This window comes from Athene cunicularia (genome assembly GCF_003259725.1).
Source record: "Athene cunicularia isolate RWA chromosome 5 unlocalized genomic scaffold, athCun1 chr5_part1, whole genome shotgun sequence".
Classification (NCBI taxonomy): domain Eukaryota; kingdom Metazoa; phylum Chordata; class Aves; order Strigiformes; family Strigidae; genus Athene; species Athene cunicularia.
In genome coordinates, this window is record NW_020799101.1 from 19,460,646 (window position 1) to 19,488,585 (window position 27,940).

Below are 27,940 nucleotides of genomic sequence, written 5' to 3' on the forward strand. Positions count from 1 at the left end.
CCCAGATTTCACTGGAATATAAGATGTATATATTTCCCACTGACTGAAAAAGAGGAAATATAATCCCTGTTTTTAAAGAAGAAAGACCAGGGGAACTACACGCCAGTCAGTCTCACCTGTGTGCCCAGCAAGGTCATGGAGTGGATCTTCCTGAAAACTATGCTAGGGCACATGGAAAATAAGGAGTTGACTGGTGACAGCCAACATGGCTTCACTAAGGGCAAATCATGTCTGAGAAATTTGGTGGCCTTCTATGATGGGGTTACAGCATTGGTGGATAAGGGAAGAGCAACTGACATTATCTACCAGGACTTGTGCAAAGCATTTGACACTGTCCCACACGACATCCTTGTCTCTAAGCTGATGACACATGGACTTGATGGATGGACCAATCAGTCCAAGCAGAGAGCAGTGAGGAGTGGCGTTCCTCAGGAGTCAGTATTAGGACTGGTGCTGCTTAACGTCTCTGCAGACGACATGGAAAGTGGAACTGAGTGCACCCTCAGCAAGTCTGATGACAACACCCAGCTGTGTGGTGTGGTTGACACACTGGAGGGAAGGGATGTGCCATCCAAGGGACCTGGACAGGCTGGAGAGGTGGACCTGTGCAAACCTCATGAAGTTCAACAAGGTCAAGTGCAAGGTCCTCCATGGGTCGAGGCAATCCCAAGCACTAATACAGGCTGGGCAACGAGTGGATGGAGAGCAGCCCTGTGGAGAAGGACTTGAGGGTATCAGTAGATGGAAAACTGCCTATGAGCCAGAAATGTGCGCTCACAGCCCAGAAAGCCAACTGTGTCCTGAGCTGCATCAAGAGAAGTGTGGTCAGCAGGTTGAGAGAGATGATTCTCCCCCCTCTTCTGCTCTTGTGAGACCTTGCCTGGAGTACTGTGCCCAGTTCTGGGGCTTCCAGCATAAGAAGTACATGGACCTACTCAAGCAGGTCCCAAGGAGGCCACAAAAATGGTCAGGGGGCTGGAGCACCTCCCCTGTGAGGACAGGCTGAGAGAGTTGGGGTTGTTAAGCCTGAAGAAAAGAAGGCTTTGGGAAGACCTTATAGCAGCCTTCTAGTACTTAGTGGCCTACAGAAAAGCTGGGGAGGGACTCTTTATCAGGGAGTGTAGGGATAGGACAAAGGGTAATGGCTTTAAACTGAAAGAGGGTAGGTTTAGATTAGATATAAGGAAGAAATTCTTGACTGTGAGGATGGTGAAGCACTGGAAGAGGTTGCCCAGAGAAGCTGTGGCTGCCCCCTCCCTGGCAGCGTTCCAGGCCAGGTTGGACGGCGCTTTGAGCAACTTGGTCTAGTGGAAGGTGTCCCTGCTCATGGCAGTGGGGTTGGAACTACATGATCATTAAGGCCCCTTCCAACCCAAACCATTCCATGATTCTATGCAGCAATTTTTCTCATGACTGAGTTTCCCAAAATCAAACAATTGAGTGCCTGACTTGGAAGTTACTAAAGGAATTTAGAGCCCTTCAGGGAAATAAATATATAGACTTAAAATTAAGTATGCTGTTTCACCCCTTAATTGCTGAGATGAGATGAAGCTGTATCACGATGGACCCAGCTAATAGATAAATTAATGATGATTCAGTGCTGGCCTTGTCAGTGCCAAATGCAGAATGAAGCAATAGTTCTCTTCATCTCCTTGATGAAACCTCCAAAAGCCTTGAAGTGGTTTGGTCCCTCATGGTATGAATGAATTTTCAACTAATTATTTCACACGACACAAATTTTTCATTAGCTACTGTTTCACAAGATACATTTTCAATACATTGTTTTGATTAGATTTCTTATTTTTGGCTATCTGACAGTATGTACAACATGTATCTATTCTGTCACACTATTGATAATTGACCTGTTAATGGCTTTTCTAACTCTGTAATCTGCTACCTTCATGGCTAGCAATATTGTTTTTCTCTAGATAATTGATAAAAATGTTAAGTAGTATAGCTCCAAAGATTGCTCTCCATTGCATATTTCTAGAAACTTTTCTTATTGAGTGGTGATTCTCTCTTTACAATTACATTTTGAGATATTTTAAAACTCATTTGTGTTCTAGACTAATTTTGTGTCTGATTTCTTAATGAAAAATTATGGAATATTTAATCAAAGGTTGCAGAAAGATCCAAATATATTACTTATTAGCCAGGACGTTCTTTTCAGTTTCTGTTGGAATGAAATTCTGTGCTACAACATTATCTGGCTTTCCCCAGATGTAAAACAGAAATATTAAATGACTACTCTTTTTCTTCACAGTCGCTGAGAATTTTACCACTTCATTCCTATATCTTATTTTTTCTTTCCTAATCTACCAGAAGAATTGTTCCTTGCATCAACAGCTCACCTAACCATGAGTTTCTCTTTGGAGCCCTTTACTTCTCTTGTTAGTTTTCTGCAAGTCTTAGTTTCTGCTATATATTTATTACTTCATTCTCTTCTTCCTTTCCTCTTAACATTAATTTATGAAATAATTTTAATGAATAAAAACTAACTTGCTCACAAAAATAAACAACATCCAAATATTTACATTTGGCTTATTTCTACTGCATCAGCAGAATTGATCCTGTCAGGCCGTCAATTATTAGTAGTTTCTGTTATAGTTAATATAAGCATTGATTATCAGATCAGACACCTTAAGCAGTTACTTCAAATACTTTCTGGTCTGTAATTTAGGTTGCTTCATTTCCTGTTTGTGTTTTCTTGGTGGCAGAGAGTCTGGTTGATTCTAATAGTGATGAATCAGATTCAGATCAATCTGATGTTCCAGAGCTGGACTCTGAAATTGAACAAGAGACACAGATCACCTATCGTCGACAGGTAAAGATTTTAGTTTTGATGGCAGTTGGAATACTTCTCCGGGTTTAAGTTGGTCTTTTATGAAGACCTGTTGAAATCTGAAAAGTGGGGAGATTGAGTGCTGAGCAGGAACTGAACAAAACCCTTAGAATTGTTATTATCTGATGCATTAAAAATATTAAGATGCAAAAAACATGATTACATGTATTCATAGCATGTTCTATTAGAGTTTTGGTTGTAATGTGAAAACAAGTTATACTATACAATAACCAGCTACAATTATTGGTAATTTTTTTCAGTGATGTCAGTATAACATTTTTGTGGGTGATAACTGTAGCTGAATTCTCAGAAATGTGCTTTTTTTTTGAATCTCTTAATTTATAAGTGTCCTTTTTCTTAAAGGTTTACAAAGAAGATCTACCTCAACTTAAAGAGCAATGCAAAGAAAAAAGGAAAAGTGCAGCTTCAAAGAGACGAGAGCGAGCTCCAGGAAACAGTATAAGATTACATTTTGTTCATGGGTATGAAAACTAGGATTCTTTAAAATATACAAGCAGGCTGTTTGTGTTTTATAGATTGGTGTTTATCATTTAATAATCTGATGAAAGACTTCGAGGTCAGTTGCTTTATGGTTTACTGGTTTTATTTCTATAAAAATAAATTTACACTAAATTAATAGAAAGCTTTGATGCCAAGCTAGACTAATTGTGAACACGAATTCTAAAGTGAATTTTCACTGAAGCTTTAACTGATAGTCATTATTTGAATAGAGGTGACTAAATATAATATTTGGCTATCACCTGTATTTTTCAGGATCTGAAAAGTAATAGTTCTCTTCAGTATATTATTTTGGAAGCTACAACAGAAGCTTGGTGTAGTTGAAGATAACTGGGTTCTGTACTAAGTGGTGTTTCTATTGGTGTTTTATTAAAAAAAAAAAAAAAGTATAAACTGTACCTAATCTGAAAATATTTACATGTTTATCTGTTTAGGAATTAAATTTAATCCTTAATAGGTCCTGTGAGTATGCTAAAATTCAGTTTCATTCTCTTTTTGGTGCTAATTTGAGTAACAAAAAGACTTTCAGATGCATCCTTGAAATCTTACAATTTTGTCTTTAGTATTGGTATTCTCCCATATCTCTTCATAAGTGAAGACTTTTTCATCAGAACAAAGATGTGGTGTTTTAAAGCAAACTGGCAGTATATATTAGTACATTAGAATAATGATCAGAGATACAAATTCCCTTGATACAAAGAAAACCAAAGCCTTTATTAAATTAAGGCTTTGGAAATCAGGTGATACTGTTTTTCTTTTCAAAAGATACCTCTTTGCAGGAACACAGCTTCTTTTTAGAGATAACTAAATGCACAGATAAGTTACTGTCTGTCTTTATAATGACACTTAAACAATTTTAGAAGAGCTGCACATGGAATGCTTAATAAATTAATTTGCTAAGAACAGTTAATCATTCAACTCAGCAATTTTGTCTGTAGAAGACATGGAGTCTGAGGAATAGCTTTGGAAATAATGACAACTGGGAATCTTGGTGCAGAGTTGGGTTTTTATATCTATTTTTGATGCTCCAGAGTTCTCAGTTGAAGATTTTTGTGTCTGTAGAAAATGCATTAAGGTGGGTAGCTGTATGCAGTGTTTTAAAATTTGGTCTAGGAGTCAAACCAAATGATCCTGAAGAAGATGTAGCACAAGTAAGGGCCCTGGATCTTTGGGATTATTGTTATTTCCTTCACAACAGAAGTGAAGCTTGACCAGAATATCCAGGAATGACCAGAAGTAGAATGTCCAGTTGAGTTCTGTCTGGTTACCCAATGGGCATCAAGGAAACTAATGAAGAATCCATGCTGAACAACAGATTTTTCTCAATGTCCAGGCTGTTAACTTTAAAGTGACCCACATCCAAGTGAGTAATAGGCATATTCTCTGATTCAGGAAGTCTGCTTTGCTTCATCTTTCTTTAGCTGCAATGGAAATGTCTTGGATGTTCCTTGAAAGTGTAAAAAGTGGTGCTTTTTTGAACTAGGGGAATAGGAAGCTCTTTTTCCTTTCTTTGTTTTTGAGCACGTTGGTTTTTGTGTTTTGAATTTGTCAATTGCCTTGAAAGATGAACTTTTAAAAATCTCTTCATATCCTGTAAGAAATCTTTTAAATCTCTGATTACTTCCTGTTTTGGAAGGGGATAAAAACAATAATGTTGTTTATGTGAGCCAGCTGCTGACTAGTATGGATAAGAAAGCAAATTCTGTTAACAGGTTAACTTTTTAAATGCATCTTTCTCTAAGAGATATGATGCAATCATGATCAGAAACATGTTATTGAAGTTGTGTGTACTAGTTTGGCCTCGTTTTGACTATTCCTGTATTTTCTTTCTGCCATGTCTTTGACAGTGGTGGTGGTTCAGAAATAAAAAGACTACATCTTTTGAGATATTCAGAGGACCTCCTTTCTCAGACTCAATGCTTATAATACCTTTTGCTGGCAGGGAATAAGGATGCAAATATAATACTTAGGTCCTGTATTCTCTCAAAGCTATGCTGCTGATCTCTCAAGAATTATCTTTTTTTTTTTTTTTTTTTTTGTTTGAGTTTCAGATATTCACTGAACTGACCTTATCATAAGATGAAATTGGTTACACTTTCAAGATGACATGGGATTTCTCATGCTCTGAAATGAGTCTTATGACACCTTGTATGGATTCCTACCAGAGGGCTATAAATACCTGCAAATAACATCTGAAGGGAGTAGACTATGAGGGAGTCCTGTTGAGAAAACACTACTGCCATGCAAAAGTCTTTGTTTGTTTGTTTGTTGGGTTTTTTGACATATCTCTACCTCCATGCTAAAGACTCTGACCTCAACCATGTTTATTTTGACATTTGGTTCTTCTGAGGATAGAGTTTTCACTACATTTGGAAATTTCACACATATACATTGAGGAGCAACATGAAATTATGAAACTCTTACAGCATTAGACAAACTATAGACATTGACTCTTTTTCCAGAGAGGACACTACTTGTGAAGTTGCCCCTTAGTTGGCTATACAGGTGTAACTTTCAACTGTGGGTGGGATCCAGCTTCAGGTTAAAGAATTTACAATTGTCTGCCTAAAAATAGGTGGTTTTATTTGTGTATCTAAACTTCCATCACAGTCAGTGGAGATGCAGGTGGTAGTCAGTGAAGCATAAGGAGGGATTACGCTTGAGTAAAATTAAATGCTGACTGGTTGATGAGCTGAGTAGCCCTGCAGGTTCCATTGACTAGAACACTGCTGATTAAAATGTAGGTGTTAGTATATCTAACACACATGGGAACACCTACATTTATGCTCTTCATGACCTTGGTAATGGCAGAACGTTTTTTCTACATAGCATTGAGGAAGCTATCTTTTCTTCTGAAAGTTACTGTCATATTAACTTGAATCTGTCTTGGATTAACAGTTTGATTAGCTGTTGTTGGAGACCACTTGAAAACATAAAGTGCTGCAGAATGCAGTATTAATTTTATTGTGCCTTGTTATATATTACTCAGTAGCTATGATGCAGAGCTTGCTTTCATTATTATTTTTTCTGGTTGCTAATCAAGATGCCCTGTAAATTATTTCTGTGGCTTGTTTTCTGCATGCAAAGAATTGTTTCTCTTCATGCTTTTTCTGAGATTAGCTAATGATCTCAGTTTAAATTGTTTTAGTAATATGGAGATGTAGGTATTTTGGAACTGTGCAGCATATTATTGGGAGTTATCTTCTATACTGAAACACGTTTCTTTTCATCTCTGTTTGGACTGCTTGGCCCATCACTTTATCCTTCCAGAGAGAAGTACCTATATAGTCAGGGAGTTAGTAGACTGGCACATGCAAAAACCAGATGCGTTTAACTGGGTTACAGAATGTCTTTGTTTGCACTGCTTGATATTTTGGCAAAATAGTTTTTATTTTAATTGTAAACAACTGATTGTATACCTATATTTTTTTATAAATGGAGAACGTGAACTAAAGTCCAAACTTCCGATCAGAAAAAGTTACAGATATGAGTAATAAGAACTATTTTCCTGCATCCTAGATACATTTTGGATGTTTTGGGTAGTCGTCTGAATATATGACATTAACTCACTCAGTTTCACTATGCTTAACTTAGGGTATATAGGCAATTGTTATGACAAAAACTGGGAAAATTCTGAATTTCTGGATTGCAGGTAGGAGGATCTGAGACCCTTTTTGCTGTTTTTACTTTTATATGATAGATGACTGCTAAACTTGTAAGAAATTGCTCAGTGTCCAGTATTTCTAAACTTTTTTTTTTTTTTGGTGTACACATTTTCATAGCTGCTTTTTAAAATATTCAGGGTGCGTATTCAGCATTTTTCAAAGTATTCTGTGCTTGAAAAGAAAATCCAGTATTTTTAAGGGCACAGTGCAGAGTGAAGCAGAGGAAAATGATGTCTGAGCAACGATAGGTCCAGATACCTTCTTTGGCACTGTGCCTGCCTTTGTACTCCTTCCCCCTTACTGAATGTTGTCATGTCCTTAAACTGTTGATGTTGCATGCTGTGATAGGGTATTTTTGTTCTCTGTCTTTATAGTTACTATAGGTTATTGTGTATTATGTCCCTCTAAAAACTAGTGGCTGGACATCAAAGAAGGGTGCAGCCAGGCAGGGCAAGCAGGCAGCACTTTGGGTGCTTCAAATCATCCACACATGTTGCTGCTGGGGGAAGTTGTTGGTGAAGGATATGGTGGAAGGAAAGTGAAGCATGACTGAAGAGTGTGCACCTGTATTGTGAGTCTAAATTGTTGGTGACTTTGAAAAAAGCAGGGAGCAAACATATATCTGAGCCTCAGATCCAATGGGTTGAGGTTTTTCTAGAGACCTTCAGGAGACTCTGAACATGTGTTGGACTGGAACCAAACCTGAAGTTAAGAACCTGCCTATGAGAACCAATCTAAACAGTGGGTTGGAGGGACGCTTATTTAAAAGCTTTTATTTCTGTGCTATCACAGTTTTTGCTAGTTTGAGGAGTTCACTTTGCTTGTTTGTGATCTAATGAGACCCAGCCTTAGACTTTACAGCATTGTAGACAATGCAAAACTGGGAGGAGTGTCTGGTACACCACATGGCTGTGCTGCCATCAAGAGCGACCTGGACAGGATAGAGAACTGGGCAGAGAGGTGTCTCATGAACTTCATAAAGGTGGAATGCAGTGTTCTGCATCTGGGGAGGAATGGACCTGGACCATCTTCTGATCTGTTTAAGAATGTTGTGGGACAATTTTCACAATTTTTCTCTAATCACTTATGATCTAAGTACTATTGCATGTAGTGTAGGTGGACCAACAGAAATAGTGTGTTCAAACCTGCTACAGATAGTGTTTTCCAGTAATATATATGTCTAGTATTTTTGAACATGGATCCATGGCTGGAGTTTTCAGAATAATATTCATGAAGCTGAAGTTGGTCAGCTGCCTTAAAGAATCATTACTTGACCAGTGAATGTGGTTGCACTGTGTGTACAAGGAAAGCTATATATAATTCTGTGACAGACTTTTCTACCTGGACCGTGTATTTTCTGTGTCACTTAAACATTTTAAGTGTCTCATATGCATTAATTGTCTTAATGCTATACCATTCATTTTGCATATGGTATATGTACAGATGCATCTTTGTCTTATGTGATAGTTTAAAAGCCTGCACTGTTGCAAAGAGATCCTCCATTTGTTTTCTTCTTAAAAATAATGTGTTCTGATGATACATGCTTTTAATTAAGCAAAGAAATTAATATAATGAGAAGTATAACATAGGCATTAGACATTTCTATTAGTTTGCAGTTGCTGATGGTGAAAGCTTAGTTATTTTGTTTGCCAAGAATAACTTGCTGATCATCTTCAGGGCTTTTTTATCAACTAGGTAGAGCCTTATGATCCCCAAATAAAGATAATTCATCAAAAGGCCAGTTCAAACACATTCAAGTGTCATTCCCTTCCTGTGAATTTAACTGTATATTCAGAAATATAACCAGATTTTGCCTTCATCTTTGTAAAATAATTTTTAAAATTGATTTACTGAAGATCTGTAAGAACAAAAGAAGGAACAGAAAGAGGTTAGTTGGGGAATTAATAGTATAGAAACAAGAGTGTCAGGAGTATATGGAGTATTGTTTATGTCAGAAGAAAGGAAGGAATGACTTTAAGTTACACATCTTTAAATGTTATTTCCATTGACTGCCAAGGATAGCATTGTTAAAAACCCACTGATTTAAAACTTGCTTGTTTGTTTAATGTTTTTTAGGTTTCTGAGCCCCTTAAATTAGTTCTGAAAGTAGGACCCCTAGCCTTTTTGAAAATGCCACCTTTGGTTTTTTTAGGGTACTGAATCTTAATCACACCTAGGAAGAAATGTGTATACTGTGATCGTGCATACAGACCTCAGTTGGGAATTGGCCTACTCATGCCAGTTGCTGTATCAAGCACAGAAAGGACACAGGTTTTCCTTCAAAAAAGAAACTGATTTGGAAGAAGATCTATGCATTTGTTTTCTGTTAGCAAGTTTCCAGAAACTTTCAGTTTTATGATATCTGTGTTGTCCACATTCTTGTGTAAACTTTTGCTGCCTGATTTTTGAGCAGTAAGGGATAGAAAATGTCCCAAGTATTAGTTTTGGCTGTTTCATTTACTTACATGTTGCATGCCAGAATTCTCAATGTGGTCTGAAAAAGTTACTAGCTGTTACTTCCTCTTCTAAACTAGTTATGGAAAATAATTATTAAATAGCACCCCCTTTCAAACTAATAATGATTTAGTATTGATGTCTGAATAGTAACGTAAACTGATAAATTGGTGTTCCTTAGGAAAATCTGTTAATCTTAAACCCCCAAAACAGTAATTGGTAAGTAATCTGAGTGCAAAATGCATCTTGCAGAATGTTATCTCGGAGTTTCTCTATATATGCTTATGACCTTGATGAACAAACTTTTTTGTCTTTAATTAGTTACAGAGGTTACGACTGTCGAAGCAATTTATTTTACACTCAGACGGGTGAAATAGTATACCATGTTGCAGCAGTGGGAGTGGTGTACAATCGACAGCAGAACACACAGCGCTTTTATCTAGGTCATGATGATGACATTCTTTGCCTTGCTATTCATCCCTTAAAGGACTATGTGGCAACAGGCCAGGTAGGATGTGTGTTTATCTGCAATATGAATCTGAAGTTGTTACTACTGAATTTAGAAAAGCCTGTTTTGGAGGAAGAAAGTCCAGTCTACACTTATTCAGGTGAAGGACTGCATTTCTGTTGCAGATGGAATAATGTTAAAAAAGTAACAAAAGTGTTTTTTCCAGTTGTTTATATTAATTCTGATCAGTCTTTAGTTGATAGTTCTTTTAAACTTCTTTTTTATTTAAGAATAGATTGATATTTTTTATTCAGCATTACATTGCTTCTTCATGATAACAAGTGGAGGAAATGTGCTATTAAAATACATTTTTTTTAATGTCTCAGTTGTGAATTTAGCTATGTTATTACATTCTGGCATTTCAGTTGCATGCATTATGGTTTTGGTTATCATCTATAGACAAACTATTTACTGTTTGTACATGCAGCACAGGTATGTGTGTTGCTGAAGTATTTAGAGTAGTTCATCTGATCTTTTGCTAATTTTAGGTAAATTTTTTCACTCATCTTTTTGAACAAACATCTCTTCCAATAAATGTCCATATACCAGGACTTGAAGGTTTGATTGATGTTTCAGGGTTTTTTAAATTATTGTCATAATCATTATTATTAGTGTATAATAAATTGGAGAACATGTGAGCTAAAATTTTTGGTAAAATAAACTTCTGTTTATAATGCCCTTAATTTGTGTAAAAATGTTTGAGATTAACATACATTTGGAGGTCAGTTTAGTGATTAAAGCCCTAAATGTGAGAACTGATTCTATTTAATTTTGGAGTTGTAAAGACTATGAATAATAATGTGCCTGGATTTACTATATTTTAAAATACCTTATGCTGTCAACAGAATGATTCACTCAATTATATACTGTTTTATATATACGCATTATATACTATTGTATATTACATTACCTGTAGAAATTTGGTAATGCAGTAATCAAATTCCCCATGCAACAGTGTCTCAGAAAGGTTTGCAAATATCACATCTTAAGTTTGTGGTGAATCCAGAAATAGAACCTTGTTTTCTTAAGTCCTGCCCTCAGTCTTAAGCACAGAAAAGTGTTCTTATGGTTTTGGAGCCTTTTTTTGTGTACTTGAAGTGCAAAACCAGTCTTGTAAATACTGACTAGTAATGCTTGTACATAGTTGAAAATAAATTATATTCCATTTCTTACCAAGTTCTAGTTAATGTAGTTAAGCTACATTAGTGCCATTCTAGTGAAGATTGCTTCACAGGTATCAGTGCATCAGAATCTGACTTGTAGGCACTTGTAATGACACCAGAAAGCAACAGAAGTCACCTTGATCTCTCAAACATAGAGTAGGTTACATACTAGCAATAAGAATAACCTTTTATTTTTGGATAGGGAATGATTGGTAGAGAAATGATGGAATAAATATGCCACATTGCAATCAGTGAAGGGCTTTCCCTGCCCCTGCGCCAAGACGACTCTAGTTAATTGTGACGGATGTGCCTGGGTTCTTTGGAGGGAAGAGCAAGCTAGCTGGGGAGTGGTTTCTGTAAAGCAGGAGAAAAAATAATATACTGCTAGCCAGACAGAAGCAATACTTGAAGAATTTTACAAAAGTATTTGTAAATATTATACTTTTAAACGGTATGAAGTAATTGAGAAATGGGAAAAAAATATGGTTATAAATATGTATACTTTCAGGTTGGTCGAGATTCCTCAATACACATTTGGGATACAGAAACAATAAAACCGCTCTCAGTATTAAAGGGCTATCACCAGTATGGTGTTTGTGCTGTTGATTTTTCAGGTAATAAGTCTTTATTTATTGTTCTGTAATTTCAGTTTTCTCTACCAAATACAAGCTAATCAATTCTGATGAGCAATTGGGAATTCCTTTACACTGAAGATTTCGCATTAAAAATACTCTCTAGTGATCAATGACAAATGAGAGAGGCTGTCTTAAGGTGATCATTTATTAAAAAGAGCTCCTGTAGAATCTTGCATGTCAGGAAATGCAAGGTTCTGTGCCCTTCGAGCTTAAGTGATCCCTTTGGACTTTCTTCTGGTTGTGTGAGGAAGGTGCACAGATATTGACTGTTGTGTCTGCATTGTAACTGTAACCAAATTTTTTTTTTGAGCAAATAGATGAGGCATGCTTTGTTTGTGGGGTTTTTTTTGGTTTTTTTTGTTTTTTTTTAATAAATTAAATCCTGCAAGACAACTAAGTAGCACACTGACAGATTCAGAAGGTCCAGTTACAGAGTTCTGGGCAGAAACCCAGTCTCTCTCTTCACCTTATACTAACATAGGAGACTGTCAGATAAATCTTTTGAGATTTTTGCACCCCATTCCTGTACCAGTGTTAAATTTCCTCTTCTCCACTGGCTTCTATTCATTCTTTAATGGTTTGGCTTTACTAGATAGGATCTCTAACCTCACAGTGAAGATGGATGATCACAAAGATGAGTGGTTTGGGGTCTTTGATGCTTCTTACCTTTCTTTGGTTCTCCTTTTTTAAGATGTGAATCTCAACTCCCAAATTCTTGCACGGATACATAGCAATTTCAAAGGATACATGTCAAAGTCATTGATCATGAATGAGTACAAATAACATCTTTCTTGGAGGTTAATGTGGGATATGTGTTGGAGCTTCTTGAAGACTTCACACTGTTACAAAATTTAAGGATATTTTATAAACTTTATGGTATTGCTTCAATGCTTTCCTGTTTAGAAATGAACGGGGATTTTCAGAGTGAACAGAAAAATCTCACAGTGCAACCTGTGATGAATGTTTTAGTGCAACTGTGTCAGCAACTAGCTGAACAAAGGATTTGATAAAAATACAGAGGATCTAAGTGCAATTTTTAGACAGGTTAACTTAGTCCTAAACTCCATCCAACTGACCACTCAAGTGTAAAGGCAGAGACAGACTTGCCTCTAAATATACGTCATATGATTATTTACCTGTTTGTACATGGTTCTTATATTTGTGAGGTTATAATATTCTTTAACGGTTTCTTCCTATTGCAACATAATGTTACATATCTACTCTCTAAATCATAAATTTATTTTTCTAGCGGATGGGAAAAGATTGGCTTCTGTTGGCATAGATGACAATCACACCATTGTACTCTGGGACTGGAAGAAAGGAGAAAAGCTTTCAGCAGTAAGGTGTGACTTTAACTTTGTTTTAAAATTTGTATCTACCTTTACTCTCAAATGACAGCAAGCAAAATATATTCATTAAATTCTGTGATAAATTAGCAGTTTCTATCCTTTAAGTGATACAGGTGGTAACATTTAGCACAGCGTTAAAGCTTTCTTTGAAAGATAAAATTGAAGCTCTGATAGTCAGCAAGTTATTACAGCGACAGCTCAACTGTTGAGGAAAGAAGACATAGAAGACAAAGTTTATGTTTATTTGATGTGTTCTGAAATAATTTCTTTAAAACTAATTCTGTTGGCCCTCTCAGAGATGGTGATACATGCTTTGCTTTTCAGATCTTTTTCATCAGAGGTCAAGTCTTCTTGGGACAGCAGTTTGCAGTTGTTTTGCTCAGTTCCCATTTCTTCAAGGTTCTTTCCTTTTCCTTTCTGCGTCCTGAGCAGCCTGATCTAACTTTGAAATTACCTTTGCTTTGAACAGAAGGTTGAACTAAATAACTTGTCATGGGTTGAGTTTAGAGAGCAACTGAGCATCACGCAGCCGCTCACTTACCCCTTCCCCCTCCAGACACAAACCTAGCTCAATAGACTCAAAAGGTTAAAGATTATGGCAGGTTTTTTTGACTCTGCATAGATTATTTCACATATGTTTATTAAATAGAGTTTTAATCTACACAATAGAATTTCTAATGTTGCATAATGTTTTTGAAACCTTTGACTTTGTTGTTTCTAAGGATCTATTGCTTTAAATAGAGCAGTAATGTGAGCATGTTTTTCCCCACTCTGGATTCAGTATGTATACTCTAACTATTGTGCTGTGTAGGTTTGAAAGGGATTTATTGTTCTCTGCAGATGTAATTTTAAAAGTATCAACTTCAATTTTATCCAGTAAGTTCATTATTGCTCTTCAATGATGTTTACTTTCTTTTCTTTTTAAACACATTTTGAGTTGCTTAACCACTGAGGAATGAAAATGCTGTATAGATGATTTTAGATAAAGAAGAGTACTCCCTTCCTAGTCATTCATTAGAAGCCCAGTTAGCTTGGCTTCTCTGGAGGTACTGGTTTGGGCCTTTCATTTGTCTGCCTTTCCTGTGATACTTTTTTTTTCAGCTTTTTTTTTTTTTTCCTAATTGCCCTACTCTCTGAACCCACTGCTTAGTTTTCTTTTTTAATCAAACTTTAACCAGTTTATGCTGGATTTAGTTTCTGGATTCTTTTTTTCACTAACTAGTCAGAGGAATTTAATAGGATTTTTGAGAGCAGCCTCTATACTTTGAATATCGAAGTGTGAGTTTGGAAAGAAACTGGTTCATGCTTCTTGCTACTGGTTCATTTAGTCATCTGAAAATGACAGAAGGTGAAATTATTATTGCCACTCTTGAACAGAGAGCAAAAATTAGGGATTAGAAGATCTTTTGCATTTTAAAGAAAAAAAACAACCTGCTATCAAGCATTTATTTCCTTGCATAGATAGCAAACAGTTGAAAGCTGTTTTTCAAATTATAGGACTGAAGCAAGGCATTGGTTTTATAGAAGCATAGTAAGAAATCTAAAATGCACAACAGGATTTTATATTTTTAGACACAACTGAAATTTCCATTTAAAATTTGATATAACAACATATGTTTTTTTCTAGCAAGAAAAATGGAAATATCAAATAAAAGTGGATGAGAATGCATTTTATTTTCAAAATGAGAAATTTTTAAAGACGATTTACAAGTTTACACCTTTAAGTTTTATTATGAGCTGTCAAAGGTCTAAATACCATATGCCTGAACTTCATGCAAATATATAATATATTCTTCTGCACAGAAAATGCCACCTAGTGGATTTCTGAAGTAGCATAATTACTTCCCTGCTTTGGAAACTAAAGGGTAATGAAAATGTAATAGGATTCAATATGTTTGTTCTCTGGCTTTCTTCCTCCTCATAATAAACTATTGTTAATAATTTGGAAATAAATGTTAGCAAGATAGAAAAGCAAAAATAACAAAAACCCACCAAATGAAAACCTATTTTAAAATATGAATACTTATATTTTTATTTAAAATATTTTGCTTTGCATTTCAGGGGAAGCAAAGATAAGATTTTTGTTGTTAAGATTAATCCTTATATGCCAGATAAACTGATTACAGTTGGAATTAAACACATGAAATTCTGGCGTAGAGCAGGTAAGGAAACTTCAGAATTAAACCATTTTCTGTTATTTAAAGTATAAATATTGCATCTGTTATAGTATTTTTCATGCATCAAAGGCAGATGTTTTCTCTGTATATCTAAGTTAGCTTTGCCTTGGAAATAACATTAATTGGCATTATGGCAGTAGCGGGAATTCTTTTTTAAGGTCAATTTGCCATGGAGCTAGAGATGTACAAGTAGAAAGGACCTTGGATTTCCTACTGTCTGTTTTTTATATCTCATAATAATACAGCACATCTGAAAATGTTACACAGCTGCTCTAAAATCATGGAACAGTTTTTGGAAGAAGGACCTCTAGAACATGTATGTTATCAAGAGGCACAAATATAAATAAACAAGGTGTTAAAAATCCACATACAAAAATTCAGATAAAGTATTTGAAGGGAATATGTGTCAGTTAAGACCTGTTTAGATACTTTTGTTGAACTTGACGATTAAAAACCAAGTTAGAGCAGCTTGCTTTATCTGCTGGAAAAATTTTAGAGTGAAAAATCCATTCCCTGATATTAATGTGAACTTTGTTGTTTCAGACCTCAAAACATATATAAAGACATATGTGCTACAGAAGACTAGCTTGTCTGCTAAGAATTTTCTAATTATTCATGCAGAATTAATGCACACCAACTCACATGAGTCCTTGGTAAAGATTAATTTTGGAGAGAAAAGTCTGTGATGAGAAAGTGACACTAGTTTTCTCAGTTCTGGCTCCAACAGAAATTAATTAAGATTGCCTGAGAGCAAGCTGTTGAAGTATATATAAATTATTAATTTTAACAGTTGTGCTTCCTACCCATAGAAATAACAAAGTGTGTTAGAATATTTACTGGATGAATTAGTATAATTTCTTTAGAAGAAACCTTAACTGTGATAAAAGCCTGGAGATGGTGATTCTAAATAAAGAAATTAAATTGTTTAAAATGCCTCTTTTCTCTCTGGCATTGCTCAGCAGCAGGAATCAAATTTCGCTAATGCTATAGCCCATCTGTGCGGAACTGCAACGGCACACTGGCAAGGCGGTCACTGTGAAACACACAGTGTTAATGTCAGGAGTAGAGTATCAGTGCACCTTAACAAATGGCCCATCTCTGAAATCTGCACTAGAGCAGATGCATTTGATGGGAAAAATGACACCAGAGTATGTGCTTTGGTCTAAATTTCATCAGTGCCAAGTGATGGCAGAGAGGTGCAGAGACCTTGCTTCTGTAAGTATGAGAACAGTATCAAGTGTCAGATCCTGAGGGGCTTCTGTGTTATACCACATGAAGTTTGTTTGAGGATTGTGAACATATAAAGCTGACTTTCCAGCCAGAAGTTACTAGGCGTTATAACTGTCAAATGATTTTTTTTTTATACAGTATTTAAAGGAATTTTAAAATGTATGTAGCTGTAATGTTTCTATTGTCCAGAGACCAGTATGGCAAACTTCTAAAATAAAATGAGATATCTCACTGAAAACATGTAGTGAAAAGGATGGGATGTCAAGATTTAAACGTTTATTTTCTTTCAAGTTAATTTTATTAGGAATTCCTATGAACTGTGTGGTAGTTACTAAAGGTTTTTTTTGTTTAGATGCAGGTTTACAAATGCACTTTGTCTGTGTCGGTATATGTACCTATTCAAATCTATATTCAAGTAGTAAGTTAAAAGTAAGATTTTTTTTTTTTCTTGGAAGATGCCAAATAGTAGAAAAAGCTTTGTTTTGTAAGAACTCTTCTCAGACTCACGTTTTTTGGAGAGCACAGGTGAAACAGAAGAAAATGGCTTGTTCTGGGTAGGATTGTATAGTTTTTGGAAAATAATTCTAAGCAAACATCTGATGACTTGTTTTTGGTTTGAACCAGGCGGAGGACTAATTGGGAGAAAGGGCTGCATAGGTGCTTTGGGAAGAACCGATACAATGATGTGTGCGGTATATGGCTGGACTGAAGAGATGGCATTCTCTGGAACTTCCACGGGGGATGTGTGTATTTGGAGAGATGTATTTCTCATAAACACTGTCAAAGCACATGATGGTCCTGTGTTCAGCATGCACGCATTGGAAAAAGTAAATAAATTGCTCCTTGTTTTTTGATGTCTGGACAAAAAAGTCTATGACATTAGTCCTTTCCCAAATTCAGGAATCCGTAGCTTTATATCCATTACAGAGAAGCCTTGTGAGGTCCAGATTCAAGATAGTGTTCTGTGCATGTCTCTAATCCTTGTTATGTAGCATGCTGCTTCTCAAACCTTTGTGGTCCAGTGACATCTTATTCAGCAATTTTAATAACCTCTTACTAAAGAAATATGACTTATGATAAGTAAAAGTACTTTTTGATTTAAGCATCCATAAGTTTGATGGAATATGAGAGCTTGTGAGAGGGGAAGAAAATCATACTTTCCTATTTTGTGCTGTAATTACTGCCTACAAGTAGAAGCATTCAATCTGTAGATCACTAAGTACTGTCTCCTGATTCTTTTGACTCAGGAAAGCCTTTAAGCATGTGCTTAAATGTGAATAGGTGTTCCAGTTAGATTACTTGTATGTGTCAAGTTATGTATATGTTTGTGTTTTGCTAGATCAGACCAAGTTATTCCACCTTCTAATGTTTGAGTATAGCAGCTTTGGACAAAACATGTGTTACTCATATTGAAAAAACTAAGTGCTCTGAAGGAAAGTACTTACTATTTCAATATGAAGTATACCTGTTGCTTCATTAAATAGCTGTAAATAATTTTTGAAGACAGAATGGCAGAAATATGCATATATTTGACCAATTTAAGCACTAATCAAATTTTTGTGAGTGGTACTGAGTTTGGCTTGGAGTAATGAGGTGAAATGCCAAATGGATATTGAGGCTAAATATCAAGAAGAATGTTTCATTATGCCAGTTAAATTATTTTTCTAGTGTGGTAGAAACTTAGTGGTTAGAACTTCTAAATCCAGACTGTGTACATGGGCTATACAGAACTCTGCTGCCTTCATCAGAAGGAGAATTCAATCACTTTGTTGCTCTGGACTTTTGAATCTTTAAAATCTGTACTTATGTGCATTAGTGTTGTATATAACTCATTCTCAGTATTAGCAAAAATAACTGAAAAATTAAGGAAATAAAATAATTTATTATAGCTTGTGATTATTTTTATTAATATATTTTTTTTTTCCTAGGGATTTGTCACTGGAGGGAAGGATGGGGTGGTCGCTCTCTGGGACGATACCTTTGAACGTTGTCTCAAAACCTATGCCATCAAAAGGGCTGCTTTGGCCCCTGGGTCTAAAGGTAACAGAGACCTCTACCTATTTATTATTCTATTTAAGATACCTCATTTAGAAAACTTTCTGTGTAATTGCCTTCCCCAGTAGGAGGAAATCCACATTTGACAAAACGGAATACTACAAATTATTTTTTTCAAGCTTTACTGATTCTAAATAAGTAATTGTACTCCTGGGAGGGGAACTGTGTGTTGTAGTGTCTGTTTGCACACTTGGTGGCTGCAGATCGTATTATTTACCTTAGTATCTGCCTGAGTGAATTGATTTAACCTTGAGGCTCTTAATACCTAGGTGATTCTTTTTTTTTAAAGTGGCAGCCAAAAAGCCTATTAAATTTCTAATCATGAAATATCTTGTCTGATCCTTTTTGTTTTGGAGGAAGAATGAAATTCAGAATTGTGGTTAGTTATGTAAGGTATTAGTACATTTTCTGACTTCATTTTCTGTAAAAGCATAAGTCTTTTGAAATTAGTTAAGAACATTTTAATTCCTATTATTCCTATTTGTCCCATTTCATCTTGATCTTCGTGATGATTTATGGTTTTCCCTATTTGACATTCTGAATAGCCTTTTCTCTTTTCTCCTCCTCCCTCCCCGCCTTAAAATTACATCTGCTGTGTTCTAATGTACATGGTTTGGTTTTCAAAAGTCCTGAATGGAAACACCCATTAACTAAAACATTCTACTGCAGTGTCTCATTCTCATATCTGTTTAATAAAAAGTTAGATTTGAAGGTACCATAAATGCTAGCAATATAGTTGGTACTTCATATGCCCTTTTTTCACTAATATTGGCAGTGAGTCAGGCTGATTAAACTTCAGAAATACATAGTTGAGAAGAAAGATTAGTGTCAGTTGGGTAGTTGCTAAAGACTCCCAAATGAATTCAAACGTGTTAGTTCCATGCAGGAATATGTTTTTACTTGTTTACTACTGAGTATCTTTTTTCTCCAGTGAGAATGTAATATGCATGCATGTGAAAAATACCCTTTAAGGCATACTTGACACTCTTCTGTCTTCTTGCATTTTAACGTTCTAGGTCTCCTCTTAGAAGATAATCCTTCTATACGTGCCATATCTTTAGGACATGGTCATATTTTAGTGGGCACAAAGAATGGTGAAATATTGGAAGTGGATAAAAGTGGACCAGTAACTCTGCTGGTTCAGGTACATTTTTAAATATCAGTCAAATATTCCATGCCACAAACACTGTTTTATTTTTCAAGTAAAGACTGTTGTGAAATAACAAACATTTTAATTATTAGTGAAGTTAGTGAGTTACTGTCACTTCATAGACTTTTAGTGCTAGACTAGATCATTATGACTCTTCAATGAACAAAACCAATTACATAATTTCATGTACTAATTTGTTCAACAAGTTCATCCTTTCAAACAGACCAAGATCATATTTCTGTTTAAAAAGAAAAAAAGGAAAATGGTGTGTCAAACAATGGATCCTCTACTAAATTCCTTACTTTTTCTGAGTACCAATTACTGTTACTATTTTAAAAAATTGTTTCCTTGAGGTTTATTTTTAGTTTTGCTTTGTAATTATGTAAAAAACATTTCAGTTTTCTTTGCTGTACTAAAGAGACTGCATTTCTTAAGTCTGACTACAAAACAGATTTTTTACATTGTATCATCATACGATTTTCTTTCATACTTAATAAAAAATCCGTGGATCTTTAATTCACACATCTGAGTGGCCAATGCAATATGTAAAGAACTAGATTTTTTAAAATAATATATTAGAATCTAAGGTAAAGAAAAATCTATATCATAAAATCATAGAATAGTTTGAAAGGGACCTTTAAAAGACCACCCTGCAATGAGCAGGGACATCAACTAGATCAGGTTGCTCAGAGCCCCATTGAACCTGACCTTGAATGTTTCCAGGTATGAGGCATCTACCACCTCTGTGGGCAACCTGTTCCAGTGTTTCACCACCCTCCTTTTAGAAGATGTCTTCCCCATATCTAGTCTAAATCTACCCTCTTTTAGTTTCAAGCCATTACCCCTTGTCTTGCTGCAACAGGCCCTGCTAAAAGTCTGTCCCCATCTTTCTTATAAGACCTTTTTAAGTACTGGAAGGCTGCAATAAGGTCTCCTTGGAGCCTTCTCTTCTCCAGGCTGAACAACCCCAACTCTCTCAGCCTGTCCTCAAAAGGGAGGTAGGTGCTCCAGCCCCCTGATCGTCTTTGTGACCTCCTCTGGACTTACGACACCGGGTCCGTGTCCTGCTTATGCTGGGGCCCTAGCGCTGGGCACAGCACTGCAGGTGGGGTCTCATGAGAGCAGAGTAGAGAGGGAGTATCATCTCTCTTGACCTACTGGCCACACTTCTGATGCAGTCCAGGATACAGTTGACTTTTTCAGCTACAAGCACACGTTATTGGCTCATGTCCAGCTTTTCATCCACCAGTACCCCCAGGTCTTTCTCCACAGGGCTGCTCTCAATCCCTTCATTGCCCCAGCCTGTATTGATTGCCCTGACCCATGTGCAGGACCTTGCACTTGGCCTTGTTGAACCTCATGAGGCTTGCATGGGCTCACTTCTCAGACTTGTCCAGGTCCTTCTGGATGGCATCCTGTCCCTCAGGTGTATTAACTGTACTACTCAGCTTGGTGTCATCTGCAAAATTCCTGACGGTGCAGTAGGTCCCACTGTCCATATCATTGACATAGATGTGTATGAGGACTGTTTCTCAGGGAGAATTTTTCTCCAGTACTAATTACTACTATAATTTTTTTTTTTCACTTTTACTGTAAGTAGCAGGGTGAGATTTTTTTCAGGTGTTCTAAGTTTCTATTCAGATATTTCTTATTATCCTCTAAAGATATATAGATATGTATGTTCTCTCTTATTTGTTGGGTTTTTTTTTAACTTCCTTTAATGTATTATTTCATATTTCAGTTTAAAATACAAAGTCATCTGATTCATTGTGTTTTTTCAGGGTCACATGGAGGGGGAAGTTTGGGGTCTAGCTACTCATCCTCATTTACCTATTTGTGCCACTGTAAGTGATGACAAAACCTTAAGAATATGGGATTTATCTCCTAGCCATTGTATGTTAGCTGTTCGCAAATTGAAGAAGGGTAAGATGCTTAGTATGAAAAAATATTCAACCGAATTCAGTTGACATTTACTATCATTATGAATCTTCCAAAAACTAGACTGAATAAATTCATTTGCTCAAATTAGTTTATCAATGCTATGTTCACGAATTACGTAGCACTTAAGCTAATGAATCTGTATGAAAGATTTCTGTGTAATACTGTTCTTAAATATGTTACAGTTGCAAATAATCTTAAGTCAGTGAATTTAAAATAAGAGTTGAGCCATGTTGCTTATAGTATTGCACACTTTTTTGAACAGTGGAGAACTTCAAACGTAGAAACTTTTGGAAGAAATTTTAGAAATAACTTTTAATTTCTTTTCTCTGTGAATGTTCAAAGAATCTGGAATTTCACAGAAAGAGAACAGTCATTGTATTCTTAATCATTGTATATGGTATAACTAAATTCTATTTTGTCAGATGGAAAGTCTGTTTTAAGTGACATTATACAAGGAGACTTTTTTTAGGATTAGACCAGACTGGCCGTAACAAGCTTTCAATGATATATATGTATTGCTAGATAAAGGAATACAACAGGTGTTCAGTAAAGCGTTTTGATCCAAACCTTAATGGAAGCTTAGTTGAAGATGGTTTGGGTTGATAGAGTAAGTGTAAAGAAGAGTTATGAGCTGGCACAAGCAGGGATTAAACAAGAATGTTTCAAGTTGGTGAAGTTTGCATAAGTCTTAAGGCTGGTATTTCTTAATATTTTTAAGTGTAATTTTGGCAGAAAAATAAGGGCTGTGATGGCTAATTTGCTGATGAGATTTTAAGATGCTTTGGCAGTCTTAAACACCTATGTGTACTGTGCAGAAAGAGATGGGTACTTCTGCAGGCTGCAGTAATGGAAATGAGAAAATATTTGGTAATTAAAAAAGGCAAGACTCAATGACTGTAAGAAAAAATGTCTGTGTAGCTGAGGAGTAACTGAGAAGCCGAAGGCTCAGGATGTTCTAGGTGATTGCAGGATGACAATTACATGTGATAGTGAGGTATTTTTCTCAGGATTTATTGAAGTATTCATGTAATTTACAAGAGACTTATCAGAATATTTTTGATGTACACCTCTCATCTGTGTTCAGATGAATGAAATTAAACTGAAAGTTGAATATAGAGAAAGAGGATCTGCAGGATAAAGAATGAGAAGCTTTGTGGTGGAGTCAGCTAAGTAGAGGATTACTGTCTACAAGTTATTCAGAGGAGCAAATAGTAGGGAAAAATATTTACACTAACTGGAAATTCTGTCATGGAAACAAAGCTATATAAGCTGACCATAAATAAATTTAGATTGAAAATTAAACTGTTTTTCAAATGAAATTTGATTAAAAGGATTATATAGCATACTGACCATGATACCAAATGACAGGATTCTGAGTCCAGAAGGTCTTTTCCAGCATGTCCTTACTAGATCAAATGGTACTAAAAATGAGAGCAAATTAAAAATAGACAATAGTTATTAATCTGTATTACTAATGCAGAACATATGTCAATTAATATGGGAATAAACATAATCTAAGATTCTGGGATTGTGTACTTGTCAGTTTGCCAGTGGCTTCTGTGTGCTATCACAGGATGCAGACCTTGGAAATTGGAAGCATCTAAAAAATTTAATTAGACTATTATACTGCAAGAACAGCTTTCTTTTACTACTGGAAAAATAATTCTAAAAGAGGGATTGTGCACTGTAAATGTACCTGAATGCATTTCTGTACTCTTCATAGGAGGTAGATGTTGCTGCTTTTCTCCTGATGGAAAAGCATTAGCCGTTGGTCTCAACGATGGAAGTTTTTTGATAGTTAATGCAGATACCCTGGAAGATCTAGTCTCTTTCCAGCACAGGAAAGATGTTATTTCAGAGATCCGATTTTCTCCCGGTAAGTGATTTAAAGATTTTCATGTCAAGCTTTTTCAAGCAGGCTTTATAACCTTTTAAAGATAAAAAAAGTAGAGATTTGTAGTACTCTTCTACATGTAACATAAGTCAGCAAGACTGATACTAATATTTTGACAAATATTGGGTGAGAAGTCCTGTGTTGCTCATTTAAGTATGAGATTATGGGAATAGGTTTGCTTGTAGTAACTTCCTGAATGCAACAGTCCATTTTAAATGGTGAACCTCTGGCAGCCTTCCAACGTCCCTAGGGTTCCACTTTGAGCTGCCTGTTTCACTCTTCACTGGAGTTACTGTAAGATAATGAGAATGCTTGAAACTGATACGTCAGAAAGTCCTGACATCTTCTTTTTTCTTCTTTTTCCCCCTACAGTGCTTAGCACTTCCAGTGAGGCTAGGTTTTTGTTGTGGGGTGTGGTTTTGGTTGGGTTTTTTTTGGTAACAGTACAGTTCCTATTTAGGAACTCAGATGTATGGCCTGAAGTAATAGTACTACTTCAGTGAAAATAATTTTATGTTGTGAGAAATTTGATGCAAATTACTGATACCAGTTCTCATGGAATATTACTTTCTGGTTACCTAAGCCTTACCACTCTCTGAGGGAAAATAATATTTAAAATGTCATCAAATAGTTTTTATTGTTTGAAGATGTAATTATGTAATGGCTCTATATTTCATACTGATTTTGATTACGCAATACGAACATTAGTCTTTCTATATAAATTAGGAAATTCATTTCACAGAAATCTGGGTTGCATGTAGCTAAATTCCAGAATGTACTTATGTTTAATATACAGAGCGCTACAATTTTTGAAAATGTTTTGTATTTTTACTCATGTATTTCAGGGGCTGGAAAGTACTTAGCTGTGGCATCCTGTGACAACTTTGTAGATATCTACAATGTAATGAGCAGTAAACGAGTAGGAATCTGCAAGGGAGCCTCCAGCTATATCACACACATGGACTGGGACATAAGAGGTAGGTATCATTCTAAAAATCTACTGGAAGATTGATTACATTATAGACTACATATGAATCTATGGTATCACTGACAGTTTTGTTTCTTTAGTTTTTGAATATGCTCACACAATCTGAATAAATATAAACCTATAAACCCATGAATTTTACTACTATTTATATAATGAGAAGTGGTGCAATCTGAAGTAAAATAAATTGTCTCTGTGGATTGGTTTGTTTGGGGCTTTTTTACATCTTCTGTGTTTATTGTTTGACTTCCTGAATAATGTACTGCATAGTGCAGTTGCATCTGTAGCTCAGGAATATGTCAAAAATAGCAAAAAGACTGGATTTGCTGTCTTCTCATGTCTTAATACATGATTAATTTAAATACTAACTGTTGTGGTTTAAACCTGGCAGTGAAAAACCACACAGCAGCTCGCTTACCCTCCCCCAGCCTGAGGGATGGGAAAGAGAATTGGAGAGGTAGAGGTATGGAGACTTATAGTTTGAGATAAAAATAATCTAATAATTGAAATAATGTAAAATTAAAATAATAACGATAATAGAATGTACAAATAAGTGATGTGCAGTGCTGTAGCTCACCACCCACAAACTGATGCCCAGCCCCTTTCTGACTAGTGATTTCAGGGGAGAGAAACCCCCAAAAGTGCAATCCTGGAAGAGAGAGCAAGAGCTTCCCACCCAACCCTCTTCTATATACTGAGCATGATGCTGTATGATATAGAATATTCCATTGGCCAGTTTAGGTTTGGTGCTCTGGCTGTGCTCCCTCCTGGCTTTTTGTCCACCTGCACACTGGTAGGACATGGGAAGTTGGAATGTCCTTAATTTCCCAGCAACTACAAACATCAGTGTATTATCAACATTCTTCTCATATCAAATCCCATACCGAATCCAAAACACAGCACTATTATAACTACTATGAAGAAAAATTAGCTCAATACCAGCCAAAACACTAACTTTAGTCCTGTTTCATATAAAACCAAGGCAGTGCAGTTGTGCAGTCTATTAGTTCCTGCTCTTATTCCTCTACATAATCACTTTTGAAGCAGTCCAATTTAATTTGAGAGTGTTGCAAGTTAGCTTCCTCTGAGAATTTTGAAAACAGGAAGAGGACAGAAACATTAGTGAGAATTTCCCTCAGAAAAGAAGTAGTATAAAGGCAAGCAGAGTCACCTGCTTGGAAGCAGCTATTGGCCAGGGAGCATATGGGCTTCTCAGTCCCAAGAACACATGCATACTGGTCAGCCAGTTGTCACAAATAGGCTCTGAATTAGACCCAGTACATTTTGTCTACCATCTGATGGGACAACCTTAAACAGAAAAGTGATGCATTATTACAGATTTCAGAGAGGAAGGAGAACTGCGAAATATAAAGGGTTGAAGGACTCGGATCTTCAGAAGCCCATACTTCCAGATCCACTGTTTATGTATGCAGCTTTTTCCAAGGGAAAGTAATTTGTATAACGCTGTTAGCAACAAAAAATTCAAAATAACCTTTTTTCTTTCTTTTTTCCTTTGTAAAATGGAATGTTCTAGTTAATGCTAATTTATAATATGTAATATGTTTTGTAGGGAAGCTCTTGCAAGTCAACACAGGTGCTAAAGAGCAGTTGTTTTTTGAAGCTCCTCGTGGGAAAAAACAGACAATTCCTAGTTTGGAGGTGAGGAAATAGACTTTCTTCTTAACTTGTTTGCACATTAGAGTTATGATACAACGATCTATACCACATAAGAGGGAATGATGTATAAAATTATAATTTACTGGTCTGTTCAAAAAGCTTCTGTTTAGGCATTTGCTGTCCTTTATCCTTTTTTTGCAGCCTGTTCAATTAGATAATGTAATCAGAATGATAAAATATGTAGGGGATGTCACATTTGTCTCCTGTTAAGAAATGGACATTTGACTGCCTGACTTGTGAAAATATCACTGGACCTCTGTATGCCTCTTTTGGTACCTAAACACCTTTGAAAACCTATTGCAGATTACTTAGCCCTAACCTTGCTTTGGAAGACCTCATGTCTACCTTTATATCACAATGCATTATATGTACGCAAGCATAGCATATTGTAGCTATAATATTGATTTGTTTTCTCAGACATAGAGCATTGTCGTAGGACAGAGAGTGAAAATGGACAATTTTCAAATAATATTTTTATGAGATTGAAAGTCAGGGTTGAAAAATGTGATTTGTGTTCTTTGGCCTGGAAAGGCAGGTAAGGTCTAAATTTTAAAAATACTTCAGAGGTTTTGGAACTGGAAGTTAATAGAGGTAAAATTAAGGGTCACAAATGAAATCCTGAATAGTCAGAAAATAAGTGCTTAATATGTTATCTTTTAGATGTGACGTATCTTTCAGTGCAGGGACTTTTTCTTGAAATCAGATATGGAAGAAAGCTGCCTGGGAAGAAGCATGCTGTGTCTCAAACAGGTTGTTTTTGTAGGTAGAAAAGATTGGCTGGGCATCATGGACAAGTGTTTTGGGCTCTTGCTGTGAAGGGATCTGGCCAATAATTGGTGAAGTCACAGATGTAACAGCTTCATGCCTCACTAGTGATAGTAAAGTATTAGCCACAGGAGATGATTTTGGATTTGTGAAACTGTTTCGATACCCTGCAAAAGTAAGTAATTTTCAGCTATTCATGGCAAATATGGATTAATAAAACTACAGTTTTTCAAAACTGTAAAAATTCATTGCTTAGAACAAAATAGTGCTTTTATACTTTTGTCCTTACAATCAAAGAAGGCATTCAATATTACACTGCAATTCCAATGCATTAAACTTTCAGTTTGTAAGGATGACCATTCCAGGTCAAACTAAAGAACCATCTCATGTATTGTCTATCACTGACAGTGGCAAATGCATAGGAAAAACTGTAAGAATGGGAATGGAACAGGCACTGTCTAATAATATATTTGGAATTAATATCGTCAGTGTGGTTTTTATCGGTGTTGGTTTTAATCTGTTAAGCTCTTAGTTTGGAAGACAGCATTTCTCATCTTCATTTCACTCATGATCTTACAGACCTTTATTCTGTCCAATTTCAGTAATTTTTCTCTGATTTGAAGAGCTTTAGTATTATTTAATCATGCATCATCATCCAGAAGCTCATTATATTTTTACTGCTCTTCTAGAACCTTTCTAGATTTCTGTAAATTTATCAGTAAATATGTCTTCATTTCGGAATATTTTGCTATGCTAGGAGTGGTAACAAGGCTCAACTATTGACTCAAAATATTCTATGTGCATTGCTTAAATCTGTTAGATTATTTTCTATCTTAGGAAAAATGATACAGTGTTTATTGCTGGAATCAGTTTATAAACAAATTCTTGCATGCTTTGTATGGAAATATGGTTAACATTTCATGAAGTTGCT

At 35.8% G+C, this 27,940-nt stretch overlaps 1 protein-coding gene across 1 annotated transcript in view; it reads left to right on the forward strand.

The window, feature by feature from the left end:
• The window catches only part of EML5 (echinoderm microtubule associated protein like 5), a 102,927-nt gene that overhangs the window by 28,709 nt on the left and 46,278 nt on the right, over positions 1-27,940 (forward strand). Inside the window, exons 12-25 of the mRNA XM_026849263.1 lie at positions 2,718-2,824; positions 3,206-3,324; positions 9,802-9,988; positions 11,660-11,765; positions 13,036-13,129; positions 15,197-15,297; positions 17,167-17,369; positions 18,471-18,582; positions 19,614-19,741; positions 21,529-21,670; positions 23,412-23,564; positions 24,428-24,559; positions 26,138-26,226; positions 27,008-27,184. Coding sequence (XP_026705064.1) covers positions 2,718-2,824; positions 3,206-3,324; positions 9,802-9,988; positions 11,660-11,765; positions 13,036-13,129; positions 15,197-15,297; positions 17,167-17,369; positions 18,471-18,582; positions 19,614-19,741; positions 21,529-21,670; positions 23,412-23,564; positions 24,428-24,559; positions 26,138-26,226; positions 27,008-27,184 — 1,850 coding nt within the window. The remainder of the gene's footprint in view (positions 1-2,717; positions 2,825-3,205; positions 3,325-9,801; positions 9,989-11,659; positions 11,766-13,035; positions 13,130-15,196; positions 15,298-17,166; positions 17,370-18,470; positions 18,583-19,613; positions 19,742-21,528; positions 21,671-23,411; positions 23,565-24,427; positions 24,560-26,137; positions 26,227-27,007; positions 27,185-27,940) is intronic.